The sequence below is a fragment of the Pelmatolapia mariae genome, linkage group LG22 (genome assembly GCF_036321145.2).
Source record: "Pelmatolapia mariae isolate MD_Pm_ZW linkage group LG22, Pm_UMD_F_2, whole genome shotgun sequence".
Taxonomy (NCBI): domain Eukaryota; kingdom Metazoa; phylum Chordata; class Actinopteri; order Cichliformes; family Cichlidae; genus Pelmatolapia; species Pelmatolapia mariae.
Genome location: NC_086245.2, coordinates 22,114,181 through 22,134,751, shown reverse-complemented (window position 1 = coordinate 22,134,751; position 20,571 = coordinate 22,114,181). Strand labels below are relative to the sequence as shown.

General features: G+C 42.3%; 2 protein-coding genes across 3 annotated transcripts; both read left to right on the top strand.

Annotated features, from left to right (window-relative positions):
* The first annotated feature begins 3,559 nt into the window (after nt 1–3,559).
* LOC135933149 (homeobox protein Hox-A4) lies at nt 3,560–4,829 on the top strand. Its single transcript, XM_065471105.1, has 2 exons — nt 3,560–3,971; nt 4,498–4,829. The coding sequence occupies exons 1-2, from the start codon at nt 3,560–3,562 to the stop codon at nt 4,827–4,829; spliced, it is 744 nt and encodes a 247-aa protein (XP_065327177.1).
* An 11,358-nt stretch (nt 4,830–16,187) lies between these two features.
* Nucleotides 16,188–20,077, top strand: hoxa3a (homeobox A3a). 2 transcript variants are annotated; one of them, XM_065469722.1, is made up of 2 exons: nt 16,188–16,647; nt 19,278–20,077. In XM_065469722.1, exons 1-2 carry the CDS (start codon nt 16,188–16,190, stop codon nt 20,075–20,077), a joined length of 1,260 nt encoding a protein of 419 aa, XP_065325794.1. The 2 variants fall into 2 exon arrangements, with proteins under 2 accessions (XP_065325794.1, XP_065325791.1); XM_065469719.1 differs by having other exon boundaries at nt 16,188–16,653.
* Nucleotides 20,078–20,571: the final 494 nt, after the last annotated feature.

The following is a 20,571-nucleotide window of genomic DNA, read 5'->3' as shown; positions in this document are numbered from 1 at the left end:
GTTCTGAAATTCTACTCCCAACTGCAAACCCCCCTTCACGTGGAGGAATAAGGAATATGTAGTTGCTCTTTAGCCATTAATCCTCCAATAGTTTAAACTCTGATTAAGTCTAATCAAAATTAGCAACGGTAGACAAAGGTTAGTGACTGTTCCTTGCATTTTGGAAAACCAATTCTTTCTTTTTTCTGTGTTATGGCTTTGGACGCTATGCACACGGCACACTATGCTTAAGGATATATTTTACTATGAGCGTTTACCCATATCCAAATGTTTCCATAAAGGCAAAAAGGTGTTTTTTCGCCCGAACCTGTGTCCCATCTTGCACGTAGAAAGGATTTTTTTACTCCATCGTCATTTAGAGCTCCATATAGACAAGAGACCTTGTGAGAGCCATCTGCAATCTGTCACCATTGTCACGGCACTTCTCTGATAATCTAAATTTACAGTAAACTGTCAGCAAAGATGTATATTGGTCAAATAGGCCTTCAGTTCCGTGAATATGGTCTGAAAGCACCCTGCCCTTGTACAAAGCTTATTTTGTCCGAGAATAAAATTAAGGAAAGATTTCTGAAACAGAATGGGGTTTAAATGCAAAATTATGTGTACAATGTAAGTCAGTATCACGTAATCCAAATACTGTCCATTAGTCTACTGTCCACTGAATACTTTGACACTATACAGTAGCAGGACCTTACAATATCTATCTATCTATCTATCTATCTATCTATCTATCTATCTATCTATCTATACATATATGTGTGTGTATATATATATATATATATATATATGTATATATATATATATATATATATATATATATATATATATATATATATATATATATATATATATATATATATATATATATATATATGTATATATCACTCACACACACACACCAATTAGGCCTAACATTATGACCACTGGTGAATGAATGAAAAGTTAACTCTCAAAACTTTGATTCACTTTAATATGAAAAAAGGCTTTCATAGAGTAATATAAAAATACATATAGCAACAAGTAGAATGAAATGTCCATCAGAAGTCGTTTTTCACACAAGAATAACTTACAGTAAGTGGATAATAGCCGATCTGACCTGGCCCATATTTATACAAGGTATATATATATATATATAATAGAATGGCAGTGGACTGTAAATTTAGATATCATGTGAAGTCGTCTTACCCGTTGACATTATGTTGACATATTGCCTCTCAGGTGGTCTCTTGGCCATAAGGATACAGTGGATCTTTGGCGTAAAGTACAGCAGCTGCCATTTACAATGAGTTAGGTGCAGGAGAGCCTGTGAGATTCATAAAGTAGCAGCTTTGCCTTGCAGCAACAGTGTGCTAACAAGAAAAGAATGGCAATTTGTTTCGAGAGAGAAAAAACCCGAGGCCTTCGAGTTTTCAGTCCTCCGCAAGAGCATATCCAAAATCTAGAAGTTTAGTTATTGAGAAAAGCTGAGAAAAAAATCATAAAAGAAAGTAAAACATATACTACTTCAGTCGATCTGCAGTTGATCTCTTTAGTTTTGAGGTCCCTCTTTTAAATGCAAACTTCTATCTTCTGATCTATGTCATGCAATGCAGTAGTAGTTGGACGTGTGAGCTTCTTAAATAGCTCTAGGTAATTTTGCACATTTAAAACTCTTTTGGGGGACCATCCTGGGCGCTGACCCGCGCTAAGTGCTCCCCCCACCCCAACTCCCCTAAGCTGAACAGAGCCCGCAAAACTGAAGTCCAAGTCCGGGGTGAACCCCGGGTCACTGCGTCTAACAGATATGAAAATGTCGCCTCTTTGGAAAAAGGGCACGCCTTGTTGTTTAACAAAGACTGTCAATGGGCAAGATTAATCAGAAACAAAATGGAAACGGTGTCACTATGGGGTCAGGCAGAAGTTATCTCTGTTTAGGGGAGCGAATAGAATAGAGGGGGGACGAGAGAGAGAGAGAGAGAAAGAAGAAGATAAAGAAAATGGGAGAGAAAAGAAAGCTTAAAATATTTCCGAAAATTTGGCCTCTGGTTTCTCCATGCAGAGGCCTTGTTGATGTGGACAGCGTGGATCAGCTTTATGAAGAGCTGCTGCATCTTCAAGAAACACAGATAAAGTGTGGAAGTCACCTCGGACGTGGAGAGGAAACTGGGCCTGGACGTGATGGCTGCCGTCGAGATGAACGGTCAGAGACTTTTATATCATCTAACATGCAGTCAGGAAAAAAACAAGAAATTATACTTTACGTTTTATGATTCCAGATCGTGTTGTTGTTGTTGTTGTTATTATTATTATTATTATTATTATTATTATTATTATTATTATTATTATTATTATTATTATTATTATTATTATAGGTTTCTTGGTAATACTGGGCACACTGGGCTTTTCTTTAACTGTTACTGTTACAACGCAGGACTGCACTGAAATCTGTGCAAACTGCTCCTTATAACGGTTTTAAATACTTCCAAATTTATTCAGAATTAGAGAAAAATGCTCAGATATAAGTCATTTTTGTTGTGCAGACTAGTTGGAGCTGGCAAGTCTTACTGTACGTGCAGGTTTAAAATCACAATGTTTTGTTTTGGCATCTGGCTGTAATGCAAGACAGGTGCCTTCACGTGTTTGTCCGCTGTTTGGACGAGCTTTTCCCTGACATGTAACGCGCAGAGGCTGTTAAGCCACAGAATGCGTGCAATTAACACTTAGCAAGTTTGCAACGTGATATTATCGAACAAACAGACCAGGAATAGCTTCAGATCATTGCCACGTGCTGGCAAATAAGGGGAAAAGTGCAATTTCGAGTTTTTAATGCAACAGCACTTGCCAAAGGATGTGTCGTGCATTTATACACATTTGTGCAACTTGAGCAGCCCGTGCTTTTTTTTTTTTTATTTGCAGCTTATGTGTGATCTTCTAGGTTTTTATAGACAAGCAAGCTTTATGCGCAGGCTTTGATGCTCGCATAGAAGCGGCTCGTCAGTGCTGGGTGTAAAGCTTCTGCATTCACCGTGTCTTTGTCAGTAATTTGAAGGCTGTTATATTACACAACACTACAGTTTGCATTGCTGTGCTGGCCTTTTTTTCTTTTCTTTTTTTAAACCCCTCTGCAGTTTCTCTTTATTAGGATGCAACAGATTAAAACTCCAACAACCTCTTTCCCTGTTTGTTGGAAATGGCGTTTTGTTTATGAAAAAACCTTAAGGGTTTGAATTTCATATCTACTTTCTGTTTCAGGGGAGGCGGATTGTTTTAAGCGCAGGAAGCCTCGCCCGCATAAGTTTGGCCCCGTGCAGTAAACAAGTTAGTTGATTGGTTTTGCTTTATATACCGTGATTTAATAAGGAAAACACTAACGTAAGCCAGTCCAAGCAGTGTTGGTGGTACCAGTGCCATGCTTTCCATTGGTTCCTGTTTACATGATGCCCACAGGACACGCCGTGATTGGTGGCTCTTCACACGTGACCAGGCAACTTTGTACATTTGACAGGGAGTAGGAGGGTTTTGTGGAGATCAGAAAAACGACAGCGCGATAAAAATTAGTATTGTTGCACTTCACAAATTAATGACCATGAGTTCCTACTTGATAAACTCCAACTATATCGAGCCTTCCTTTCCTCCATGCGACGAATATCAGCAGAGCGGATACATCCCTAACCCCGGTGATTATTACGAGCGGCCAAAAGATACGGGTTTCCCCCATCACGAAGAGCCATCCTATCCGAGGTCAAACTACACAGAATCGGGATACGATTACGGTAACGTCCCCGCCACCGGACTCGACGATTTCAACGATGGGCATCACGCACAACCGCAACCGGTTCCACAGAGCCACGGTCCTCGCCTCACGGCGGCCCCAGACGGTGGCGCAAACGCCAGCAAAGACTGCAGCCTCGCCACTGAAGTCTATCCCGGCGTAGCGAAGGGCAAGGAGCCGGTGGTCTATCCTTGGATGAAAAAGGTCCACGTTAGCAGCGGTGAGTTATCATCACGGTTAAATAACTGAACCACTGAGAAACAACCACTGGAACACACGCAAGCCTATTGAGGCAACACTAGTAGCAGCCCTTACAACAGCAATTTACGACTATCGAGCAGCAGGGTCGGTAATTAAGGACCCTCGTAAATTTTATTGCCTGTGTTCGTCTGTCGGGGCCATGTGCCTTTGTTGCTTTTTAACCCAAACTACCTCCACCACTGGAGCCGAGCCAAAGTAATATTCAGCCCCGCTGTTTTTGTTAATCATTTCCTAAGCTTGATCTGTCCCTGGATGCGAGTACTTGTGCACTCGGCATCTCCACATTAAGGTCATGTCCGTAAACTGAAACAAGACAGAGTGTAGAACAAGCGACTGCAAATTTCCACCAAACCCACAAATTCGTGCACGATTTTCAAAGCTAGAATGTGTCCAGTGGCGGATTTAAGGGTTTTGGAGTAAACGCAATCAACCTGCATGTAACACCTGCTTGCCTCCCTGTCTATGGCTTTCCCCCCCCCTCCCAGTCAATGCCAGTTACAATGGAGGAGTGCCCAAGAGGTCCCGCACTGCCTACACCCGCCAGCAGGCTTTGGAGCTGGAGAAGGAGTTCCACTTCAACCGGTACCTGACCCGGCGCAGGCGGGTGGAGATTGCTCACACCATGTGCCTGTCCGAGCGCCAGGTCAAGATCTGGTTCCAGAACCGGAGGATGAAATGGAAAAAGGAGCACAAGCTTCCCAACACTAAGATTCGATCCTCAAGCTCGGCCTCAGCTTCAGCCTCGGGGGCCCAGCAGCAGCAGCAGATCAAAACAGGCCAGCAGCTTGTCCCCACGCCGTGCACCGCAGGTCTATAGTGCATGAACGAACCCCCCATCCCTGAAAACCCCAATCCAGACTGAGATGGCAAATAACACAAGTGGAATTTGATGGACCGATTCTCAGTATTTTACACACACACATGGTGTTATCTCTTTCACTTTGCCTCTGCTATTGGGCCCCTGTCACGTCCTTTGTGCCCTTACCCCTCTCCCCGGTCGTCCTCGCCCTCATCATATAAGCTTGAAATTCACCTTTAATTGCCACGGTGGCAACTGAAGTGTTTATATATTTGTTTATTATTATGAAAGAAGGATAACGCACATCAAACTTGGATGAAATGTATAATTGCAGTTAAAAGTGAGTGAGGTAAAAAAGTAAGTTTGACCTCATTTTTTCTTTTCAATGTTCTCTTTGATATTTCCTTTTCTTTTCTTTATTGTTGCTCATGGAAAAGTTTTAATATACTTGAAAGATATTTAGCGAGACTCTATAGATGCCAGTTAGAAAACCACACGGCATTTTATTTCTCAATTTTTTAATTTTTAATTTTTTTTTTAGAGGCATGGCATCAGTCAGAGTATAGCAGTGTAGTATGTGTGTGTTCGAGTGGGTTGGTTTACTGTTGAATGTAGTCCAGGTGACTTTCACATCTAATGTACATAGACAAATCACAATGATGGCACAATAAGGAAAGCGTTTCGTCAAAGTAAGTTTATGTTTGTTGGTGTCGTATGGTCTAGTTTTATTTGTGCTATAGTGCGTCCATGTTGTGCTGTGTTCTAAACTGTGAATATTTGTATATGTTGTCTCAGTAATGGCCGTTGTGATGTAGGCTAGTTTAGAATAAATCTGTCCTTGTGAAATAAATGTGTGCTTCACTTATAAGGCTGACATGGCTTCGGATGTTTTGTCACCGCAAATACGGATTTCACTTTCGCGACATTCAAGGTGCCAATTTTTTTTTTCTTTTAAACTGATTCTCATTTGTTCATTTATATTTTTGTTTATATTTTTTTGCAGAAATTAAAACTTTGAACTCACATTGTTTATTTTGGTTTACATTGAATTTCTATTCGGTGTGTGGACTATTGCGCTCTGAAGCTTTTGGTAAGAAATCCAGCCATTTGAGATGCGTACTTAAAGTGGTCACATTGTGTTGCAGTCCCGAACAATTTGCCTTGCAACATGTTGGCAACATTGTGGCTGCGTTTTCTTGCACTTTTTAACACTTTGCCAGAGTAGAAAGAAAATATTTGCGATAAATGTTTTTTACAGAAAGGTTTCATTTGATAGTATTGCGCACCTCCGTTTTAATACATTCACGGTTGATCCGAAAAGATATTTTCACATTACTAATGCGCAAAATCGCTTTAGAGTGAAACCTAAGAAATGCAATGCCATGCACAAACTTTGACAAAGTGAAGGCATGTCTTATGTCGTTTTGTTACTGCTGAGTGTTCTGAACGCCGTGCGCGTTTTCGTGGATTAGGTTGAGCTGTGACAGAGTATATCAGGCAGGTATCAGCTGATTGCTCCAAAGCTTTATAGGCTGTACTGACACGGGAATCAGACCAAACTCAAACTGTTAAATGTATCCGGCAACACATATTGTTCTTACTTGCCATTACGCGCTGTGCACCAGAGTGTGAGTGTTGGTCACTACCTGCTACATCCAAACAATAGAGAGTTCAGCTGGGGGACACGGCCGGCACTGGCCAATCACCGGCTCAGAGCACTTCTTCTGACCCTTGACCTTTCGACACACACAATGTTAAGACCATATATCAGCACCGAGAACTCCAAGAGCTTTTTCTTCTCATTTACGGGTTACCCAAAGAGGGCGCGGAAACAAAAACTGTGATTGTAAGTGTGAATCGGAGGCATGAGACAGCTCTCCTGCAAATAATCACTGAAACGTGCCTGTCAGTGCACGAAGAAAGGGAGCAGATATGAGCAGAAACGGATAGATGTTATTTAGTATGCTGGCACTGATGGTTTTAGCCCACTGATTATGCCACTAACTGCACACTGGATGGGTCTGCAATGAAATAAATGCAAAATTAATTGGAGTGTTTTTTTTTTATCCTCAGAGTGAGAAATAGATAGTTGTACATTTTCGTGTATGCTTTGCTTATTGAATGTTACCACACACAATAAAAATAAATGTGTTGTATGTTGCCGCAGACATCCTGAAGCTCCCCATTACTGTGCAGCAGTTGGTTCAGATATGGAAACTGTGCAGGAGATGACGCTGAGGCTGATTGGCACCAATTTTGCGCAGACTCCAAGAAGTCCAATTCTGCATAAATTACAGATTTCAAGTCATTTGAGTCGCGAATAGAGGTCACTTCCAATGTACTGAAATTTTAATTCGCCCGTTCACGTGACTCGCTGAATAATGAATGCCCCGGGGTCAGAAATAGATGTGAAATTCTGACTTATTTTCATTTGAAGTGATCCGCAGGGTGCGAGTCAGATCTCTTCTCCTCTGACAAAACTCTGTCCGCTGGACACAGACCGGCATGACTTGTGAGTAGACATGGTTGCTTCTTATTTTATTTTATTTATTTATTTTAGCTTTGCAGTGATATCACAATTTTGCATACAATATCCCGGAAGTGCAGTTTGCGCCATGATCTTTTTGTACATGTCACTGAATATTGCAATGCAAACAAACCTTTCCTGTTAATATCGCGTTTTGCTCTCTATGGTCCTCGTCAATTTTAAAATCGGATCCATATAAATTTTTATTGTTTGGAAAATATACATATATACGCCTTTGGCATACAGGGTAGCCGTAGCTCAGGTATTCGAGCAGACGGGCTCGTAGTGTTAGAAGTTCGATCTCCCGACCCCTCCACACGTGCCGAGGTGTCCTTAGGCAAGACACCTAATCCCAAACTGCTTCCAGTTGAAGGCTAGCACCGTGCATTGGAGCTTAGGTGCCAAATTGCAAAGACAATGCAAAGCGATTAGTTTACCAAGTGCTATGTAAGTGCAGACTATTTAGCCTGCTTACTGGACCTCCTATGGACAACAAGAACAATAGCATTACGATGGTCACATTCAGTCTAAACTTTGCTTTTAAATACAGATTTTAACTGAACACATAAATCTGTTGTAAAATAAGTAATACACATATACGTGCAGAGGTAAAATCTACTGCGTGTGTTTCTGTGTCTCTGTGTGTGTGTGGCAACTGAGACGCTTCTATGCAATACAATTTTAATGAACCAAAATAAACAGTCAGTATTTATGTTGGCAACGTTCAGCTCCAAATAACTGCATGCACTAAACCACGCATCCCAATAAAAATAAATAAAAGTAAAATAATATTAATAGCAATCTCGAATGATGATAGCAATTATTAAACAGCGTTATTATTATATTGCTTTAAACCCTTAAGTGTAAGAAATAAATGGACAATTCAGTGAGAGTGAACACAATAGTCAAGTTATTATTATAACTTGTCCGTAAACTGTCCGGAACTGTATTATTATTATTATTATTATTATTATTATTATTATTATTATTATTATTATTATTATTATTATTATTATTATTATGATGATGATGATGATGATGGATGTAAGGCTATTTCCAAAATTTACTTGCAACTAAAGCTTGGTAGGTCATTTCCAATAAAAAAAAAGCCAGGAGTCTGTTCAACATGTAAATTAAAATATCTTTATTACAACAATCTCATGCAAAAACATGTCAGTCGTCCTAATCCGCCACAGTGTTGGTGTGGGTTCATCAGAGGTGGCTCCCCTCAGCTTTAGGCGTTGAATTTTGCTTTAGCCTTGATGTTGGGCTGTGTAAACCTCGCAGAAAGAGTTATCTTGGTCTGAGAGTGTCGGTAACCCAAGCCTGGCTGTTAAGAGCTCCCAGTGTCAACATTGTGGGAAGATATGGACCGCCGTCTGGCTAATATCCAGAGGTCTCTGCCTCTAACTCCTCTTCGCTGACAGTGATAAGGAGCCTTGATTTGTGTAAATACCTTTGATACAGTTGTTTAATGCGAAAACAGCCCGAGATTTAAAACGTAATCAATCAGCTACTTTTGGCTCAAGGAGAAAGTTTTAACTGCTTTATTGTGCTTTGTTTTCTTCTGCTTCTTCTTCTTCTTCTTCTTCTTCTTCTTCTTCTTCTTCTTCTTCTTCTCCCGAACAAAATGCAAATCTGGAAAGTAGTAGGTTAGGGAAAAAAGTGAAATCAGTAGGCTACCAGCTGAGGACTTTTGATTTCCAACTTCTCCTTGTTTTTGAACTCCAAATAACTTTCCACTCAAGACTCCATGCCTCTGTCCTGGGTCAGGGAAAAGTTCAGGTGCGGTGGCAAAAGCTGGCGTAGGTGTTGTCTTCCAGAGCAGGGCCGTGTCAAGCCATAAATCCGCTGACAGCTTCAAATCTACAGAAGACATTAAACAAAATTAGCATTTGCTTTAACAAAGGAAAGAGAGCCCATCTCTTCACATTCATGCTTCCAAAGCCTAAAGTGCAAATTTAGCCTTCTTTCTCTTAACTCTTATCCTCATTTTTCTTTCTTTTAAAAAATAAATGTTAAATGTGAGGAAGGTGAGCTAATAAGAGGGGCTCTTCCTCTGCTCCTGCCTTTTAAAAGTTTACCGCTCAAGTTGTAGTTTGAGAGGACAAAAGCTGATGTGGGAGTGGGGATGCTTTCTATGTCCGCCCCAAATGATTAATAGTTGTGGTGGAATTTTTTCCACGCCCGCTGCTGCTTCAGTGTTGACGGAAAACAAGCGCCAAACGGTGCCGTGAAGTACAAAAGCTCTTCCAGGCTGGGATTTTTGGTAGTACCTGGAATGTTTGAAGGCGGATATATTTCACGGTGGTACACTATTTATATAGAAACTGCTTCATATCAAGGCAGACATGGTGGAATGATAATTTTAAAAAATCCCCCCCACAACCCTTAACCTTTGCACCAACTTGTAATTTCAACCATCACTCAGCTGTTCATAGGAAACGCGTAAGTGCATGTAGGTCTAATGGGGGTCCATGTACTGATCGGCGGGGTCGAGCAGCCGCGCTTTGGTCACCTCAGCTCCGCTTTCCGCTCTCTGCTGACTGACAGGCAGCCCTCACATCCACCAAGACGCTTAGCCTCCTTCATGTAGGACAGGTAAACGTGTAACGTGTTTGTATTTGTGCAGACTTTGCTGATGGAGGACCAGAGGCTGACTAAGTGGTGCCAAAGCACGAGTCTAACAATTAGGACTTGGGGGGCGATATTGAGTTGAGTTTTCTGTAAGGCTCCTCTCAAACCTGACTGTGTTGTTACAGAGAGGGAAAAAAACGCACATTCACTGCCAGCGAGGAGTAATTATTATTCCACTCTTAAATTATATTTAGTAAGGTGTGTGTGTGTGTTTTAGAGGTGGGGGTGCCATCCCCATGCATAACGCGAATTATTACTCCGCAGCGAAAACACTCTCGTTACAGTGTGGCTCGGGGCTGCTGTGCACTCGAAGCTCAGCATAATACGGCAGGATTAGCTCTTTCAGCTGCTAACAGGCACCAAATATATGGCACTTTAAAACTGACAGAACAGTCTTTACCCCTGAATGGGCGACACGTGGAAAAAAAAAAGAAGCTGCTTCCCCTGCGAGAGGCTTGCTTCTCTGCCAGATACATTGCAGTGTCACATACCCCTCTTTTTTCTCCCTCCAAACTGATCCGTTTCTCCTCGGGGGCAATGACTGCCTCCATTAATGATTCACGGGCTCAAATAAAAGGGATTTAAGTTGACGTTGCGTCACGTGAGCGCGGCGCATAATACTGCGCGGTGTTATGGCACTGGGAAGAAAACCGGAGCCCCGGTCTGGCCATATGATGCAGATTATATGCGGGTTACCCCCACTTTCCGCGAGGGGAGTCCTGGCTTTGTAGTTTGTTTATCCAGGGGAGGAAAAAAGAAAGTAGAGGCAGTCTGAGAGAAAGAGGATTCCGGGTTTGTGGATGTATTCTGCTGTCACGGACGGATATGTTTTTCCACGCGGACGGAGTCAGAGCTCGAGCTTTGGGAGGATGGATTTTATTTTGAGGTATTTCCGCTGATTGTTCATTACTGTCGTGAGTTATTGCTGCGCGAGGCAGAGGTCAGTAACAAAGGGTCCAGGGCTTCTTCTTTTTTTTATTTGCAGGGAGATCAAATTGACACATATCAAGAAGCTTCATTTATGTATTAATATCTCAGTTATCACAGCTAATAGAACGAAGCAAATACCTTAGACCAGAGCGATTTATACAGATTGTACGCATAACCATTTAAGGATTTGTCTGGAACATTAAGGTTGAGACATTGTTCCAGTTTATGCTTGTTTGCCCAACGCTGTGATAAATGCAGCTTAAATTTCAGTCCAAAACTTTAAACAGAGGCGCGAAAAAAAGGGGGGGGGGCGGGGGGGGATTTCAGTTTTAATTGCTGCTTTAACAGCGTGAGCTATACCATTTGGATTAAGAGGCCTGTGTTGTAAATAAAGCAGCCATTTAAATATCGGCTTCCAAGCAAAAGCTAAATAAATAAATAATAATAATCAAAGCGCTCGGCACCTCTGTAAAACAAAACATCTCGTTGCTTTACGTTTTTGTGCGTAAATCATACATCAAGATGAGATCCGTGAAAGAAAAAAAAAGTATAGGAAAGCGGTGGGGTTGTGTCGCTCCGCCAGGGAAACGAGGATATAATGGAAGACGGAGTGCCATCCAGGACCGGGCGGCCGCTCTGAGGTCACGGCGCTCCTGCTTGATTTATGGGCGCGGGGACTTGGGGAAGATGGTGCGCCAGAGCTAATGACTATTCGATCCATTTGTGGAGAAATTGCTTGCCGGCCAGCAGGGAAACAACAAATGCGTTATTTGCATATAGGCCAATTTTTATGTTATTATGATTTTGTGCTGATAACCAGCCGTTTGTGGCTGTAACGCTGTTTGTCCACGAAGAATATCAGAATTTGGCCTTTTAGTTTCTGTTTTCTATTTTGTGTATTTGTTTTTCATAGACTGACATTGTCTGTGTGTAATCTGTGTTTTTATGTTAAAATGAATTAAAATTGACTGCTTCCTTTAAGCTGTAAAGATATATTTGCTTAACTAAAAATAGCTTCTTTTTTTATGTAAAAAAACGTTTCATTGGATTTTGCAGTTTCATTAAATAATCCCAAATAAAAGATGACTTAATTTCATTTGTTCTTTTTTATTTATTTATTTTTAAAGATTTATGTTTGACTTTTATTTTTTAAGTCATGACGCGCGGGCCTAAACAACGCACGCATAACAACAATTGCCTTACTATTTATAATTGCATTCGATCTTAGCAGTATATTGGAGCCCTGGATTTAAAATAAAACCCACACTAATTTAATTTACAAAATCGTTGAAATGTTGGATCACTCTCCGAGAAAATGTAAATATTTGTTCTACTCCTCGTTGCAGAATTCCAGCTTAGTAAATTCTGGCCAACGCACGGTCTCCCAGACACCTTGAACTGCCTTCGGTAAGTCCATATATCTTTATTGATTTGTGTTATGAATGCTTGATGGTGATATCCTTATTCAATTTCTAATAAGCACCACACACGCCCACCGAAGCACTCGCAGGGATAGAGAAGCAGCCTATGGCTTGTACATTTCCTTGTAGCAGCAATATGACCAGCCCGAGAGCAATAATTCCTTCTCTTCCACTTGTCTTTGTGGTGCAATTTGTCACTATAAAAGTGACGAGAGGAATCGCAGCTCTTGGAGCGGTGCCTTACTCATTTCAAAAACCACTTTCTGTGAAAGCCATCTGCTTCTAGCTGCCACAGTTTACAGAACTGAAGTTTTTGAAAATATTTTTTCTTTTATCAAAATTCCTTTCTTTCTTTTTCCTCTTTTCTGACTCCCCGCTGACTTTTAACCCTCTCCTCAGGGCCACATTAAAGAGAAAGTCGAATCAGCATTTTAGCACAACACAAAGAAGTAAATAATTATACAGACTAGCTACTTTTGGTTGGGGGGGGGGGGGGGGCAAAAAAAGCGCAGTTAGCTTAAAAAACCCTCACATGTGAATTTTTGGGTCCCACTCAACCTCCCACGCCGTCCGTGTGTTCTACAGTTTTTAATTGTGTCACTGAATTTTGTCCCAGAGCCTGAAACCAGCAGAGAAGCTGCAGCTCTGGACGTGTTTACAGCCCGGGGAAGCTGAGAGGACATAAATCTACTTTTCTCAGGCTTTCTTTTTTGGCTGCAAAAGACAGCATTAATATGCTGAGGGATTCCCCCTGCTGCCGCTCTCTTCTCCCCTGGTTCTCGCTGCATGTCCTCCACTTTGCCTTTTGGTGATGAAACTTGTGCCCATTTTTCACACCCTGCTCCTGGAGGGGGTTGATATAAATCGAATACAGCTTTGATCAGCCATGCTCTCAAAAATCTCAGCTATTTGAAAGCACAACTATATATACATATATGTGTGCGTGCGTGTGTGAGAGCGTCTCGGCATGTGCGCAGTATTTCGGCGTATTTAGGTATTTATTTTATTCTCGTGTTAAAAAGCCATAAAGGGCGTACCTGGCGCAGAAAATGAAAACGCACTGTTGTCTCCTTTTTTTTCGACAAAATGTGCAGAAATGCGGGTTAATGATTAAGCCGTGGATAGAAGCCCTTTATGTCCCATGGAAATGGAAATGCAGCATGGTCGGGGCCTGATTATTCCTTTGTATTCCACCTCTCTCTCTCTCTCTCCCACATCTCATTCACTGGGTTCATAATTCCACTGCAGGCCACGGAGTACATAATAACAGAAAAGATTTAAAACACTTTAGGGAAGGACTGTGCTATTTTTGTAGAGATATAAATATATATATATGTATATATTTTTTCTTCTAGACGCACTACCTCATTTGGTTGGGGGAGGAGGAGAGGCAACCACTTGATTTGAACAGGCTTTCCAAGGCGCTACTTCATTTGCATAATTTTTCTTGTCTATGGTGACGCTCTGGTTCGGGGCAGTTCACTGGTGACTGCATGGTACTAGTGAAGGATCACATACACCAGCATAGCCTTGGCCGACTTTAATATTGCTATGAAGCCCTGGTCATTGCTCTATAGCAGGACGATACATTCAATCTTGGGGCCAGATAAGTCTTATCTCGTTGACCCGACAGCTCACGCCTGCTTTCGTAATCTCGGTTTACCCATCCACGTCGAGTAGGGAAAAAAGGAAAAGAGGAAAAAAAGGGGGCTTCTCTTGGCTCTTCCCTTTTTTTTTTTTTTTTTGTTGTGGCTGCTAATGCTCGGTGTATGGCAGGGCGCAGTCTGCTACCGCTGCTTCACCCAGTCAGCCCTGTCTTTAAACTTTTCTCTGGATTACTGCTTTGATCGATTTCGTCGCTGAATGAGAAAATATTGCTTGGTGCTCTGCATTCGTCGTAAGAGGATAAGGTAAGCAGGCCAGGAATAGGCTCCCTCGGTTGTAAATGGCTGAGTTTGTATGTCGCGCGGTGATTTATCACCGTATGACTTAGATCTCGGTTCAGGAAGAGTTCACACACACACACAGTCAGGCGGCCAGATTTCTCCAGCGTGGAGCGGAGGGGCTGCGCAGAGAGCTCAAGTCTGTCTTTTGTCTCTCTTTTCTCTGCCGTTTATGACTATCGCAATGGTTCGCCTGGAGATACACACCACAGAGCTTCGTGATATCTTTTCCCGGTCATCACGAGTGCAGACACGGTGAAGACACGTCCTTTCAGTCTGCGGTTTAACAGCGCTGAGGGCATTTTGAAACTGATTTGCTTTTTGTTATTGTATGCAGAACGGCACAGGCCAGAATTGCTCGACATTTACATTTTCCGTGTGCTCATTTTATGATGATGCATCGCATAGTTATGTGTCTGCTTCGGGGCTATGGATTATGAAACATGCAAGAAGGCTTCTTTTTTGTTTTAAACCCTGTTTTTAAATCATTTTTATTGCCCGGGTAACTTTTGCTATCAGACATAAAACAACCCGACTCATCAGTTAAAATCTCAACAGTGTTAAATGCAGTATATATATATATTTAATTTAATGTATTTATTTGCTTTATTCAAACGATGTATAATGGCTAAATCTATAGAATCTACAGAGTGGACAGCAAATGCGAAAATGAATGGGAATATTTTATTTCTACTGAAAATCATTAGCTTTATAATAATAATAATAATAATAATAATAATAATAATAATAATAATAATAATAATAATAATAATAATAATAATAATAATAGCTGTTCAATCCACTGTTTCATTGTTAATGTCCCATTATAAAAAGATTTCCCCCAAAAGAGCAGTGATGTGTGTCTATCATAGTTTATAGTCTCTCCCCGAGGTTACCTACATGAATTATGGTGCTCCAGCAGCAGCCTCTAGCTGTACCATCCCCGGGTTTCTGTCTGCTTAATACTTGCTTTGTTAGGGCTTGGCTGCTCACCGGGCCGCTCATTCCGAGCGGGCAGTCCCGGCTCACTGACCCCCCCGCCCTCATATATCACCGCGACCGGCCGCCGCGCAGACAGCATCGACAGCAGCCATTATTATGGGCCTACTATGGAACAAAGTTCAAACCATGGGCATGGAGATGCACGGACGCCGGCCGGTTTTTCAGGTTTCCTCGGGGCCCTTACATTTTTTCTACTATTATGACGAAATGTAGAAAAAAAAGGGGGGAGAGAGGAATAAAAAAGAGAGAGACTATGTGGCAAGCTCAGGGATATTTTATTCTCTTAAAAATTATAATTTTTTTCTAAAAGTGAAAAATAAAATGGGTTGAAAGTTTGTGGATCCGACGGTATGTTTTTCACTCGCTATACAGGAAATTAGATACACCGTTGACAGCCCTGTTGGTAGAATAACAGTGTAAAAGAAATATTATTTTCCTGTGTGGTAACCCTCTAACAAGCTATTTCCACAGCGCATTTCTCCATAAGGCCTACTCTAACTATATTCTGTTTCACTGTTAGTTAGAATCAAATATTTTAAAACGCCACCCGGCGTCTTTTCGCGTTTCTAAATGATTTGACAGTCTGAAATGCTTTTAAAATGGTTTTATGTTCGCCACAGATGGTAATACAAGGTTAGTGCGTGCCTCTGTGCCCCGTGTAAGCCATAAGGTAAACGGTAATAGTCCACAGAATTGTTGGCCCTATCTTGCCTCCATAGTCTCCTGTGTCAGGGCCGCATTGAAAAGTAAGATGGATCGCCACCATTTCTTCTCCTCACAGTGCTTCTTGTAACCCTAGGTTCACCCAAGGAGGCCATTGGCGGAGAGGCGTCACGTGACCACGGGGTGCCAATGTTATTCTACAAGGGTGTCAAGACCCTGTCAGTTTCTGAAATAAATATTGGGAAACGGCGAGATGCAAAAGGCAACCTACTACGACAGCTCCGCAATTTACAGTGGCTACCCATATCAAAGCGCAAATGGCTTCAGTTATGATGCCAATCAGGTCCAATATCCCCGGGCCTCTCATGTGGAAAGTGAGTACCATCGACCTGCCTGCTCCCTGCAGTCTCCTGACGGCTCCGTGGCTTTGCAAAAGCCGGGGGAGATGGCGGAGAGCTGCGACAGGACCACAGCCATTCAGGCGGCGCAGTCCAAGGTTCATCCCGAAAGCAATCAACCGCAGGTGCCGGTATCAGGCCCACCCCCTCCCTCACAGTCCCCCGGTGCTATCAGCCAAAACACAAGCAACGGATCCAACCAACCAGTCAGTGCCAAGAACGACTCCCCGACCTCTACCGCTCGCAGCAAGCAGATCTTCCCCTGGATGAAGGAATCCCGTCAGAACACCAAGCAGAAACCCACCAGTAGCTCCAGTTCAGGTACTCACTGCATTAACATGACTGCTCCTCTAATATCCACACTCTTTGTTGGTCTGCAACCAGAAAGTTGCTCAAGTTTGGTTTAGAGAGGATGCAATGCACAAGGGGGTGAGCAGGTAAGGGTTTACGAGGAAAGGGGGGTGGGCCCACAACAGAACAATACTTCCCCTGGGAAGGTCACAATGGTGTGTTTTCTGCATCGGGGACAGGAAGTTGTTAAATATTTTAAATCATTAATAATCAGTGTGTCATGGAATTACATTGCTATTGCTGTAATGTATAATTACCATAATCCCACACATACCCTTTACTATTACATTTATTTATTCTACACTGCAGTTGTAGTGAAGTGCAGTGTAAACTGACAGACTGGCTACATTGCATCCTGGTCAAAATCTGTAAGGATTGTTACAAATTATTTGCGCAATATGAAGTTTTAGACTGCGGAAAAACTGTATGCCACATTAACAGTAGATCTCACCATTTGTTGTCTCTTTTGCCCTGCAGCTGACCTGTCCCTACTGTAAACACACCTCTCCTCTGATCACATAATGGTCCTGGACAGACAACAAACACACACAACAGTTGTTTCAGTTTGTCCTGCTGTTTTGATTAGCGAAAAACTCTGTGGGTCAGTGTGCATGTGTGGGAGTTGGTCCGTAGGGGGGGTATTTACTTAGAGGAAAGCTAAACATTTCGAAATGCACATCTTCCCACGAACTTCTTATTTTGTAAATTCAGTGGCTAGATGCTTTAATTTCGGTGTGCAGGTTAGAGTGCACTGATAGAAGCAAAGGCGCGTGGCTCGATGAGTATCGGGAGAGGTGTTTTTTTGTGTTTTTTAACAATCCGTAAAAAGTCCCAACCCTTTACGCACGTTCATGCACGCAAGGTAGAACCTGTTGTTTTGACGCCAGGGAAATTCGGGGTCAGGGGTTCTGAGTTTAGCTCTGGGTAGTCAACACTTCTTCCTTTCTGTAAAAATAAATGGATAATAATCTAATGACATTCCAGGATCTTACCAAGTGCAATCGCTGAACTGCAAGGCAGTGTGGCGCTTTTCATTAAGTTTAGTTATTTCAAGTGCAGCAAAGGTTTTTTAATTTGTTTTCAACATCACATAGCCGATTTATGGAAACCCTTGATGCACGTTCAAGGCTTATAAGAACGGCAAATCTTATTACTGAGATCTCATTGTCAAGATGAAGACACTGTAGTGGTTTGAAGAGTCTTATTTTTACTTCCATAACGAAGAGTTAATTTCAGAATTGCTTTCAAAGACCTTTTGCGAGCTGGAGGATTTTCTTAATAAATTAAGCAGCAGTCTTCAGTGAATGCGTAATGCTCATAGCTTTGTTACGCTGTTAAGAAGTCTTCAGGGCATATACAACATATAAAAGCCCAGGCTTTATAAACAACTTTGGAAAGTCCTTTACATTTTAAGCAGATAATAATTCCAGATACCGCTTTGTTCACTGGACAACTCAGGCCGGATCGGGTGGATCAGGGCTCTGTTTTTTTTCCTCTGTTTTTTTGTTTTGTTTTTGTTTTTGTTTTTGTTTTTGTTTTTGTTTTTGTTTTTGTTTTTGTTTTTGTTTTTGTTTTTGTTTTTGTTTTTGTTTTTTGTTTAGTTAAAATGCAAAGCAGACTGGTTTCAGCCTGAATTGTGCTTGGAAGGGTGTGTTAACGAGTTCGAAGAACGCCCGGAGCTTCCAGTATTTATCAGAAAAAGAATTTATACGCACCTGTTACTCACGTAGGAAAGATGCATAGTGCTTGACACATACGTTACAGTTAGCGTCTTGCATGACCTAAACTAAGTGGCCTTTTGAAAATCAAGTCGTCAAAAAAGTAAAACTAAACCGATCCGGTAATAATCGTGTGATTCTAAGGCATTACGTCAAATCCACGTGATCACTTATTTCTCATCCATAACAAAACACAATGGACCAGATTATGTCATCCTGCATTGCTATTACTTTAGATTTGGGCGAAAGGCAGTGATAGTTATTAAATGTTGGCCGCCTGCCATAACAGTAAGTAGACTAGCACCTTGCAATTCTGCAGCCAAGATCCAGCCTCTTAAGCTTATCAGTGAGGGCAAGGCGAACCGTTTTATATACACCCTGAGGAATGCATAATGCTTGTGTTTGCATTATGTGTGAGCTACCCTGCAACTATGGGGGGAAATGAGGGTCAAGATGTTTTAGTAGTAAACCTGAGGTTACCTGATTCTATATCAGATACTGAGCCATTATTGTCCAGTTGCACTTTTTGCTTTGCAGTCTGTGAAGCTGTGCATGTGACTAGTTGGCTCATGGAGCCTTGATGATAACTCCTGTGATTTGCCATAGGGGAGTGGGTTTATTAGAAATATTGAGATGTTTGGAACATATGCACATACGCACGTTATTAGTGTTACTGATCATTATGATACATATTTAAGTGGGAAAACTTATTTAGTAAACTCCCCAGTCAACACCACCGCCCCCTCCTGATCGCAGAGTTTGCTAACAGCTATGTGTTGTCACATGATGTCGCCTTCACTCTCCTGTCTTTGCCTCTGTACCTCTCTCTGTATAACGAATTACTGACTGACATCATCCTCTCCTTCATCCTGACAGTGGAGAGTTGCCCCGGAGACAAAAGCCCTCCGGGGTCAGCAGCATCAAAGAGGGCCCGGACAGCTTACACTAGCGCTCAGCTTGTGGAATTGGAGAAGGAGTTCCACTTTAACCGGTACCTCTGCAGACCCCGGAGGGTGGAGATGGCGAACCTGCTCAACCTCACAGAGAGACAGATCAAAATCTGGTTCCAGAACCGCAGGATGAAATACAAGAAGGATCAGAAAGGCGTCGGAATGATGCCTTCTCCCGGTGGACAGTCCCCGCGCAGTCCCGTGGGCCCAGCATCCGGTGCTGGCGGTGGCGGTGTGGGAGGCGGATACCTCAACTCTATGCATTCTCTCGTAAACAGTGTTCCATATGAATCCCAGTCGCCGAATTCTTACAGTAAACCTCATCAAAACGCATACGGTATGCCTACGTCATACCCCCCTCCTTTAAACAACTCCCTCAACAACTGCCCGCCCTCCCAGAAGAGGTATCCCGGGAACGATTCTGCCACGCCCGAGTATGACGCGCATCCCCTCCAAGGCAATGGCAGTTACGGGACGCACATGCAAGGCAGCCCTGTTTATGTCGGCGGAGGTTACATCGACTCAATGCCCAGTTCTGGGGCCTCTGTTTTCGGTCTGGCCCACCTTACGCACCCACCGTCCGCAAACATGGAGTATAATGGAGCAATCACAATGGGTAACAGTCAGCATCACGGAGTGTGTGATCCAACACCGACGTACACAGACCTAACGCCGCACTACTCTCAGGGAAGAATCCAGGAAGCGCCCAAACTGACGCATCTGTAGCAGTGGCGCTGCCTGGATCACTCCGCCCATTGTCTTATCCACCTCCAGACATATTACTGCTTTGTTTCTGCGCCTCCTCACGGCTCCCACAATCTCTCTGCTTTTGTTTATGTTCCCTATAGTTTTTTCCCCTTTTTGATTTTTTTGGTGTGTGAAGTAGCGTAGGAAAAATAATCACGACTTGCTTGAATTTGCTCGTGTCATTGTCTCACAGAGACCTTTATCTGGGCTGTAGGCGGGAGGGGAGGGGAGGGAGGGGGGCGCAGTATATGCATAGACTTATTTAATCTTTTTTTAATGTTTTCAAATCAAAAACTCAAACAGGGTATTATGACATGTTATCCATTTTAAATGTGAATTTGTCCGTCCTCTTATTTATCCGCAATTGAAGAATTATGTTTTCTCTCTCTCTCTCTTTTTTTTTTTTTTTTTTTTTGCATTTTGCATTTTGTTGCACTTATGTGTAAGCGTCCTTCAAGAGCCACGAGTTGGGA

Excerpts from the sequence above, each read along its gene's own strand:
- LOC135933149 (XM_065471105.1), top strand. The coding sequence starts at position 3,560 with ATGACCATGAGTTCCTACTTGATAAACTCCAACTATATCGAGCCTTCC. Across the intron at positions 3,972-4,497 it reads AAAGGTCCACGTTAGCAGCG|TCAATGCCAGTTACAATGGA; the intron begins GTGAGTTATCAT and ends CCCCCCTCCCAG.
- hoxa3a (XM_065469719.1), top strand. The coding sequence starts at position 16,188 with ATGCAAAAGGCAACCTACTACGACAGCTCCGCAATTTACAGTGGCTAC. Across the intron at positions 16,654-19,277 it reads CACCAGTAGCTCCAGTTCAG|TGGAGAGTTGCCCCGGAGAC; the intron begins GTACTCACTGCA and ends TCATCCTGACAG.